Source organism: Magallana gigas, chromosome 4 (assembly GCF_963853765.1).
Source record: "Magallana gigas chromosome 4, xbMagGiga1.1, whole genome shotgun sequence".
In the NCBI taxonomy this organism is placed as follows: domain Eukaryota; kingdom Metazoa; phylum Mollusca; class Bivalvia; order Ostreida; family Ostreidae; genus Magallana; species Magallana gigas.
In genome coordinates, this window is record NC_088856.1 from 22,467,343 (window position 1) to 22,477,668 (window position 10,326).

The 10,326-nt window shown below is 34.0% G+C and overlaps 1 protein-coding gene across 1 annotated transcript; it reads right to left on the minus strand.

Moving 5' to 3' along the window:
* Positions 1-4,899: 4,899 nt before the first annotated feature.
* On the minus strand, positions 4,900-9,708 carry LOC105329436 (cyclin-dependent kinase 20). The gene is made up of 10 exons (XM_066081642.1): positions 9,578-9,708; positions 8,688-8,770; positions 8,316-8,389; positions 8,105-8,144; positions 7,560-7,748; positions 7,232-7,353; positions 6,908-6,970; positions 6,460-6,511; positions 6,156-6,227; positions 4,900-5,683 (listed from the first exon to the last, which is right to left on the minus strand). The coding sequence occupies exons 2-10, from the start codon at positions 8,760-8,762 to the stop codon at positions 5,339-5,341; spliced, it is 1,032 nt and encodes a 343-aa protein (XP_065937714.1). The 5' UTR covers positions 8,763-8,770; positions 9,578-9,708; the 3' UTR covers positions 4,900-5,338.
* Positions 9,709-10,326: the final 618 nt, after the last annotated feature.

Below are 10,326 nucleotides of genomic sequence, written 5' to 3' on the forward strand. Positions count from 1 at the left end.
GTGCCAGTGTTAGTCATATGTTACATACCTTGGCCCACCGTTGGGCCAGTATTGGTCATATGTTACGTACATTGGTCCACCGTTGGGCCAGTGTTGGTCATATGTTACGTACATTGACCCACCGTTGGGCCAGTGTTGGTCATATGTTACGTACATTGGCCCACTGTTGGGCCAGTGTTGGTCATATGTTACTTACATTGGCCCACCGTTGGGCCAGTGTTGGTCATATGTTACGTACGTTGGCCCACTGTTGGGTCAATATCAGAAGATGACAAATGTGACATTGTGCCGATGTCGGCCCAACATGTTGGGCCAATGTTGGGCCGATTAGCAAAATTACATTGGGCCAACATTTATTTGCCAATATTGGGCCAATGTAACTGGTTTTGTTGGGCCAACGTTGGCCCAACAAAGTCATGCTATCTGGGTAAGTACTTTTAATGGAGTGTGCTTAATTTCCACAGACTTTATGAGGTCATTAATATAGAGGAGTGTATCTTGAAAAACTGACAGACCTACTAACCTAGTCATCACCGGAAGAGTTATTGCCTGTTAAAGTTGTAATTAATTCTATGTGTTATAAAACTATGTCTTTCTTAATATCATATGGATATTTTTGATTTCTTTATCCGATTTTAAATTGAGCAAGGCTTTTAATTGGTCCTCGTACGGTTAATACAAAAAAACGTAATTCTGTTTCTGTGTTTGTTCAGGTGGTCTACATTGCCACTTTACACATTTAGTTTCATTTGCTGTTTTCTTTAACTAAATTAATGCCTTAATTTATTTTTCAAGAATTGTCATATGTTTATATTGCTGTGCAATTGATAATTAGCATATTGCACAAAGGAACAAATTCACTGTATCTTTGGCTATTTACCTATTGCACAAAAGTTTTTTGGGGTTTTTTTTTTATTTTAAGAATGGATTATTTTTTTTATCACTCTGACAAATTGTCGCACTAAATTAGTAAAAGGTGGACTTAATTAGCCATGTAAGGTGCTAAGTCTATGCATCATAGAGCAAGGTAACTTCATTTCGGGCTCTATTCCGTAGTTGTATGTAAAAATGGTTTTATTTATGTACCTAGCCTAATTATTATATTTATAGTAATTGATCGCAAAAAAATAATTCTCTCGTGAAGAGATGAAACAAAACAATTCCCTTTCCATGTTTTTATGTTCATTTTTCACACGTAATTCATCTTCATACGTCTTTTTTAAATTCTGTACTGCGATTGAAGTTTGAGTAACATAATCACATCGTGTTTAATAATCAATAATCATATTCAACATATATATAAAGAGCTGAGTGATCAAGAAAAATTTCAATAAACTTTCTTTAAAAGGTGATTAGGAGTAGCTATAAATTTTGCACTCTTTATCTGTGGGAAATACAGGCGCGTGTTTAATTTCATGCCTAATTACACCGGCATCATAGATAATAAAGATGTTGCGGTAAAGATCTTTAATATGAGACCTTTCTACGGTAAAAATCCCATGATAAACTGAATTAATTCTTCGATTGGTGATTATTTTTTTTTAGTTCCAAAAGAAATCAAGATTAGAAAAAATATTTCATTCGATTACCACAATAAGAATTAAAATTTAACGGAATTTAGTTAAAAATTAACTACCCAATGTTAACATTTTATTAAAGACTGTCAATTCTACGTATTATATAACTTAAAACAACGTGATATATTGCCAGTCTGCAGTGCACATAAATAAGTCTACCAGCGGCACAACTTTTATTAAAACATGATACATTGTACAGTATCATTAACACTCCTAATGAATTTTTACGTACATGTATCAAGATCTTTTGCACAACTAAGACAGAACATGTATGTCAGCCAAGAAATCTAAGTTTGCTTTGTGTTTAATTCTGTGTTGCATGGCTTGTTATCTTCTGCAATGTGACATTTACAATTTTTATATTTTTTTATAATTCTGATGTGAGCAATAATAATTATTGCATTTTTATATTAATAGTTATGCACGCAAAGTATTTAAAAAATACGACTTCAAAATGACTGATCCCTATTAGGAAGAATTGCATGTCTCTACTATGCAACGTACTGATCCACAAAAAATTAAATATACATATACATTTACCCTCTTTATATCAATAATTAAAGAAATATTCGCAGAGAAAGAGAGAGAGAGAGAGAGAGAGAGAGAGAGAGAGAGAGAGAGAGAGAGAGAGAGAGAGAGAGAGAGAGAGTATTTATTTTAAAATAGGCAAGATGGGTTTGCGTTTGCCTATCTGTACAACACTTGTAATCTCCATTGGTTCTTTTAATTGTAAACTAACACATATCCATTTTTAAATTTTGGTTTTTTTTTAATCAAAGCGTTCGGGTTTCTACTTGGGATCGTGGTGAATTGAGCGCTAGTGATGTCACATATCTACTGGACCAGGTACATATGTGTGTTCTCCTGAATGTTCTGGATCCTAGATCGCCACTCAGATGTTCCAGAGAGAGAGAGAGAGAGAGAGAGAGAGAGAGAGAGAGAGAGAGAGAGAGAGAGAGAGAGAGAGAGAGAGAGAGAGAGAGAGAGAGAGAGAGAGAGAGAGAGAGAGAGAGAGTTTTTAACGCTTCCGTTTGTTGTTCAAAAAACGTTTAAAACTACAAATTGTGAATACTTTCTTCACTCAAAAACGCATACCTACTTGTAAAACAAAATAAAAGATAATCGTATTACAGTGCCATATTTTCTATATCACATACATGTACATGTATTAACGTTTACGATAATAATCAAAAGGCCTTTGTGATATATATATAATTATATAAATAGTGCCTGTTTGGGAGGGTAACAGTTGAAATTGACACCCCGAGAAAACCATTGTCAACCGACGCGAAGCGGAGGTTGACAATGGTTTTCGAGGGGTGTCAATTTCAACTGTTATCCTCCCAAACAGGCACTATTTATTTTGTTATACTGAATGTCTTTTTTAAGATTTTTAAGAAAATTTTACTGCTTTTATATAGGAATAACGTGAATTTTACAGAGAACCGTACGCGCATAATTTTCGCGCATGTAATATTTTTTAATGTTACCCGTTGCCAAGTGCGTTGCTAACGCTGAGGGTAATAGTAAATATTATTAACTGCGTCTTAACCAATCAGATTTCAGTATTTAACATGAAAGTATAACAATATATATTATCACATCGGCTGAGCCCTATGGCTAGAAAACAGGACCTTTTCCTGTCCTTGATGAAAATAAAATATCATATCATGATGTACTCACAGTCGCTCTAGCATATGAGATTAAACGAACGACAACTATAATTATACAATTGTACAGTCTGAATTTCGCTTTGAAAAGGAGAACAATTTAAAATTGGCATTACATTGATTATGCAACACTAACTGCGTAGATGTCCGACTGATTCCGGTAGAGATAATTCTGGACTAGTTCAAAGTTCGCCGCTATCAGTAATTTAATTTTTACCGCGTTTTAAAATGTGTAAAAATATGCCTGTGAATTATGAGTGAAACAATTAGAGGGATAATCACCGACTGTGTTGCGGGGATAAGCATACTACTTGTATTGGGAGTTGCATTCTTTATTTACGACTTGGGACTGCAACATGTTTACCAAGAATTACATGAACTTCGTGCAGAGTTATCTTCCGTTAAACAGAGAAATCAGGATTTAGAAATGAAAATGAGATTTATAGAAGATGGTGTTCAAGAACAAACGTTTTCACGTCAAAAGGACGATGAATTCGATCAACCTGAAATTCCTTCTGCTGAATTTGAGTTGTCAAGCGAAGTGCAGGCACTGAATGAACCTGATACATGTACAACAGCTGTCTATGCAAGATACTTGTTTGATGATGTTTGTATTTGGGACATTCCGCAGATTAAAAGACCAAAGACCAGAAGAAAAAGTGGTGTCAAATACAAACGGAAATTAAATTCCAAAAAAACCTCGTCCTCTAGCTACATAATTAAGAGAAAATCACCTCGACAAATTTGCAAAACAGAACGTCAGCTAAAGCAAAGACGGTTTGCTACAAGGGGAAAAGGATTCTCAAAATCTGGAAGGAAGGGTAAAGCAACCTCAAAACCAAGAGGAAAGCACAAAGCAACCTCAAAACCAAGAGGAAAGCGCAAAGCAACCACCAAACCTGCAACACTAGTGAAATCAACCTCTCGATCAAAGATTTACGCAACTTCAAAAAGAGACAAAAAGGTTAAAGCAACTTCTAGACAAGCCTCAAAGGTAAAAGCATCTCCAAAACAAACCACCCAATCTAAACCAGCTTCAAAAACTAGAGGAACGACCAAATCCACAGGTTCTAATGCTAGAACCCAATCCAAAATGTCTGCCAAGCCTGTGAAAGTCAACAAAGCTGCAGCACCCAAAATGAGGAACACACGAACAGCCTCCCAGTCTGTGAGGAAACCCCCGGCACCCAGGAGAGCTTCTGCTTCACACAGAAGAAGAGGCTGATGAGAGACTAGAAGACTTGCTCAAATCTCTAATTAATTCTACCTGCTCTCTTCTCTACATTTTGATACTGACAATTATGGTATAACCAACCATTCAAGTGAGATAGAGAGCAGATACATGTATTTAGATTTTCTCAAGTAATAAAAAGGCTGTTTGTAATTTTAGGGATTTTATGACATTCTGTGAATGATTCCTTCAAATGATAAAATACATCCGATCAATGGTATAATATTTAATTCATTCATAAGTTTTAATAAATAACAGCTATAGAGTATCTCAATGAAAAATAAAATTATTTTTCAGCTAACAGTTATACCGTAATAACTGTTAGCTGATAAATTATTTTATTTTTCATCGACTTATTAGAAATGGACACAATTTTTTTGTTCTGAAAAGTACATTCAAGAAAATGATTCAAAATATGACACATGTTATTAGGTTTTTATTCATGTCCATTGCTTTATCATCTCTTGTTAACTTTTCATATGGACATTTACAATGTAAGAACTTGGTTCAGTAATTGATAATAAACAGGCAATTAACAATGATTATGAAATTGAAAATTCATTTTAAAATGTACAAATTAACATTTTGGATAGTATTACTTACAGTGTTCATGATTCACAATATGGGATTTTTTTATGAATGGTATTGGTAATGTTTATCTCACCAGTATTGTCAATATTTATGAAACTCTTCTTTGTAAGTTATATAATAGTTTTAGAAACACTTCCATACATTTAAATGGCCCAGTCCCCCCTCACATGTATCTCTTCACTTTCCGTACAAAAAACAGTCCATAGGTATTTTTTTTTACATATTTAAAAATGATATGAACACTTCTCTATACAACACACATCTCTGATTCACTTGATTTTGACAACATGAGGTGCAAGCAGTTCAGGGTCAATTAAAGTCTTTTCTAATGGAATGTCAATGTTATAGTCATGTGTTTGCTGTCGCCGTGGTAACCCACGTCTGCTGCGCTGTGGAATGGGTAGTTCGGAATGGTGTGCAGGAAGAGGCTCCGTGAAGAAGTAAGGATGGAGCAGCGCCTCTTTGGCAGATATTCTCTGTTTGGTTGGATAAACGAGGAATTTCTTCAGAAGGTTCAAAGCCTCAGCAGATGCATCAGGAACTATTTCTTCAAGAGGGATAGGGTTGTTCTCAGGAAATGTGATTTTATTGTAGTCTGGCAACTCAGAAATGCCCTGAAAAGCAAAATTAGCCAGATATCAAAAGAAATAATGAGATTTTTTTAATTATAAATCAATGAAGGTTTTTTTTTAAGTACATAAATCAATTCTATTTTCTTCTAGATGATAAAATGCCAAATTAGATCCTCAGTGAGCTCATATATGAGTAACATACTCTTTAAGTGGTTATTTATGGATGAAAGAAACTTATACTAGTTACGCGTTGAGCTCAAAACTGCATAAAATACCCCTGCGCGTATGGTAAAAAAAACAACAAAATTTAGAGTCATAAATCACGCATCCGCATATTTGATACCCAAGCGTGTTGTTTGACTGTAAAAAAACGCATACTTATTACTTAACCACCAGCATAGTAACCACTTTTACAGTAGGCACAATCTAGAGCACCAAAGAATTCTGGGATGAAAAGAAGAGAGGAAATAAAGTGAAATTTCTCGTCCCAACAACAAACAATACAAAGACTTACAGGCCAGATCTTCTCATTAGGAGTACCCAGCACTCGTAACACTTGGCAGAGCTGTTCTATGTCATTCTCTCCCTAAAAACCACAAAAATATCATAACTATTTTTTTTATTATCAAACACTTAATGAATTTTCAATTAATTCACAACTCTTCTCATTGTAAAAATACATGTTTTATGTAATTTACTTTTACATCAGTTGTATTATTCAGTCAAAAATATTTTCAATTTCACTTAGAAGAATTTTTTTGTAGCTTAATTAGCATGTAAAGCAAAATGTTTGAAAATGTATAAGATGTTTCACTTACTGGAAACAATGGTGAGTTGTTCAACAGTTCCCCAAAGATACAACCAACGGCCCTAAATACAAAGAAAAAAAACTTTTGAAATAAAGGAAAATTCAGCACCTTCTGTCTCTATTACATATATACTTAGTGCCTTCTTAATTAATGCTTGTAACTTTTTTATCAAACAACCTGTCAGTAAATTATTACAAATTGTTACATGAACATTCATGCAAAGTAAATAAATACATTTCATCATATTTTTTTACAATTGTAAATAGCTTATCTAATATGGATCTGCCTCTTTTGATAAACTCTGAAAGTACATGTATAAGTTTGTCACAAATAGTACACCCATTTGCCTCAAGTACTCAAAATGCACTTTCCACCTTTTATCCAAAATGCATCAATTTAAACTCCCACCCTTGGTCAGAATTCTATTTAATTTACATTGATATCTTCACATATTTACCAGAGATCCACTCCTTCGTCATACTTCCTGGCACCATACAACAGCTCCGGAGCTCTATACCATCTACAAACACAGATACACATGTACTATAAATAAATCTGTAAGGAAAACCAAACACTGGAGGCGAGTTCAACAGAGCAAGCGCTCGCGAGCGCTCGCCAAAATTCCCTATACTCGCAACACAAATTTTGGCGAGCGATCGCGAGCGCTCGCTCTGTTGAACACGCCTCGGAATTTACATGAAAGGAAATCAATCCATAAACATTGACACTGTATGAACACACGAGAGATGGGTTTAGGTATACATTGTAACAGTATATGTACCTTGTGGCCACTTGGTGGCTATACTGCCTGTCCCCTTTGTTCTGAAACACTCGAGCCAATCCAAAGTCAGCAATCTTCAGATGTCCTGTAGAACTGATCAGCAAGTTAGCAGGTTTTAGATCCTAGAATAATAAACACAATTTTAGTGTAGAAACATGTACATTGTAAAATGTATGTACGCACCCACATTATGGTACATACATGTACAACTGCATGTTATTTTCACTTTTTTGTATCATTACATTTCTTAACAGATTCACTTAATATGAAAAACATGTGAAAATATCAATATTGATTTTTACTGATAAAGTAATAAACAATTACACACCCTGTGCATGATGTTGTTCTCATGACAGAAGGCCACCCCTTTGAGCAACATTAGCATGTAAGATTTGACTTGACCTTCAGTCAGGGGTTTTTCTGTGTTTCGAATGACCTCTGAAAGGTCCGACAACATGTACTCAAAGGCAAGGACTAGGCTCGTTCCATGAGGAAACACCTCTCGAAGCTTCACAACCTGAAATATACAGTTCTATACATTCTAGATCATTTGATTAGCTAAATCTGTATGCATAGTTCTACATGAAAATTTAGCTTAGCATGCCATAGAGCTTAAGGTCCTCTGAACATTTAATGCATGAAAAACTTGCAGTCAAATTCTAGCAGATTCAAAAAACTTTTATTTTTTAAGTGGAATATGTGTGTCCAAATTATTTTTACAAATTTGAAGCCATTATTTGATATGCATGAATATCTATTGTTTCTTCATCTCTTCAAAGGGTAGATATAACATGAATACTTTTAAGTACATGTACATCAAAGTATAGCTCTTGAACAGAGTCAATAAAATAATAGCTGGGTGAATTTACTCACATAAGGATTGTCTTCAATTTCTTGAAGGGCTTTTATTTCTCTGTTCCAAAATAAAATGAATTACGCTGTGTAAATATTAAAAATCGTTAATGAAATTTTCAGAGTGAAATTTTTATTGGTATATTTTGAAAACTAAGGTACATAATCATTCATGCAATTAAGGTAAAGTTTACTAAAACTCATTGATAAGCTGATTCTTTTCGAACATTACCTCAAGGCAGTATGTGGGATTCCATCTTCTAATTTCCTAAGAGGAACTTTTTTCAAAGCCACTACCTCTCCACTCTGTACAAAGGTATTCAAAATATTATCATAAAAATAAATTTGTAACGCATTTCATACAAATGAATATTTTATAATGGATTTGAAGACAGATTAAATCCATGGTTTAAAAAACTAAGACAATATACACCATAATTTAAACTGCATGAGCATTGGGTAGAGACAAACAATTTAGAATTTGTACATTTTGGGTACTTTTCTGATTCACTATCAAGGAAAGTACTGGTACATATAAATCATTCTTGAAAATAATTAATTATGGTTCAACCACAAATCAGAGGAAAATGGTTTCAATAAATACCTCGATATGTTTTGCTTTCAGAACAATGCCGTGAGCTCCTTCACCTATCCTGCCTAGAATCGTGTGCTGGTCCATTTTTGTTACTGAAAAAAGAAATGAGAAATTGCAAGGTTAAACTGTCCTGTTCAGTAATAAGATCCAGATTTATAGGTGAATAAACACTGTAATGTCATAACGTTACTATGTTTTAATCAGTCCCATTGGGAAAGGCATATACTGCTTCAAGTTGTATGAAATGTGCATGCTGTCCTCAGTAAATTATATCACGTCTATACATCCCTGTCAGATTGTAAATAGAAGTAATTTTTCTTTTCCACCCTAATTCACATCAAGTGAAATTGGCCAAGGTAATCTGCTCATATCATATACAAAAATTACCTTGTATACAGAACTGAAAGGTCAATTCGTATACAATTAACTTTACTTGTACAAAAAACTTAAAATCAAAACTTTTATGCAAAACTCCAAATTACCAAACATGAAACATTTAACATTGTTTACAAATTACACACTAAAGGTTCAATAATCATACAATAAATCGGAAACTGTTACTCTTTTCGTTCAATCTTAACAATGTGACATGGGAGACTTTATATAAGAATATGTCAAGCAGTATTCGAGTCCATTAAATAAATGGGTATACATTAATCAGTTAATAATAGAACTAGGACAAACTGTATAACTATATGTTAAGGTCAGTCTAATTAAGCGAATAAAAACTACCAGTTCCTCCGGTGATAAGATTAACAGTTACAACAAAACTCCATAATCATTCATGTTAATTTCTTGCCCAATATACATGCAGCAAGTTGCAGTGTTGTTTTCACTGAATTTACATTTCTGCAACAAATCAAATCGCTGTTTTTGATTTTATAAAATATTGTGCATACCTTCTGTTGTTACACAACTGTTATATTATTCCGTATACGCATTATTTTGGAATTTATTATAGTAAATTTAGTCTGAGAATCGGAATGTTGTTAGGAAAGCCGGAGTCAATATTATCTCCAAACATTAGAGAGCACTTAAAGGGAGCAAACTTTGTTCATTCAAATCGTTTTGGTCTCTTCTTGATATTATATTATCACAGAGTTCAAATATTGTTGTTGATAATTTTCGCAATTTTAATGTCGCCCATGACTCTGTTTTACCATCGTAAAAAATAGAGTAGGTGTTTCTGTTTATTTTTTTTAATGGGGGTGGGTTGGGGTGCATATATGGGGATGGTCATCATATATAGAGCTACATGTATACATCTATATACACCAGTACAGAGTCTGAGCGCATGTTGGTCCAAAGTAAAATATAAAAAAAATGAAATTTCATGAAACTTTTATACACAATTGTTCTTGGAAGTACAGCGTTAATCGATTACAATTGACGCACAGTTTCTGCACTTTGCTTCACTTTTAAAGGCTAGCCAAAAAGACATGCATTCAAAATACATGCATATGTACATCTTTAATTAAATGGACCTGGATCATGCTCAAATCAAGATAATTTTCCAAGGGGATGTAGTTTTGTTTGCCAAGGAGGGAGAGGCCCAACTATCGAGGACTATACATTTCATTTTGCTTTGTTTCTGGGTTTTTGTTTTTTGTTGTTTTTTTGTTTTTTTTGTTGTTTTTTTATTGGTGTG

Excerpts from the sequence above, each read along its gene's own strand:
- LOC105329436 (XM_066081642.1), bottom strand. The coding sequence starts at position 8,762 with ATGGACCAGCACACGATTCTAGGCAGGATAGGTGAAGGAGCTCACGGC. Across the intron at positions 8,390-8,687 it reads TGAAAGCAAAACATATCGAG|AGTGGAGAGGTAGTGGCTTT; the intron begins GTATTTATTGAA and ends ACCTTTGTACAG. Across the intron at positions 6,971-7,231 it reads AGCCACCAAGTGGCCACAAG|ATGGTATAGAGCTCCGGAGC; the intron begins GTACATATACTG and ends CTGTGTTTGTAG.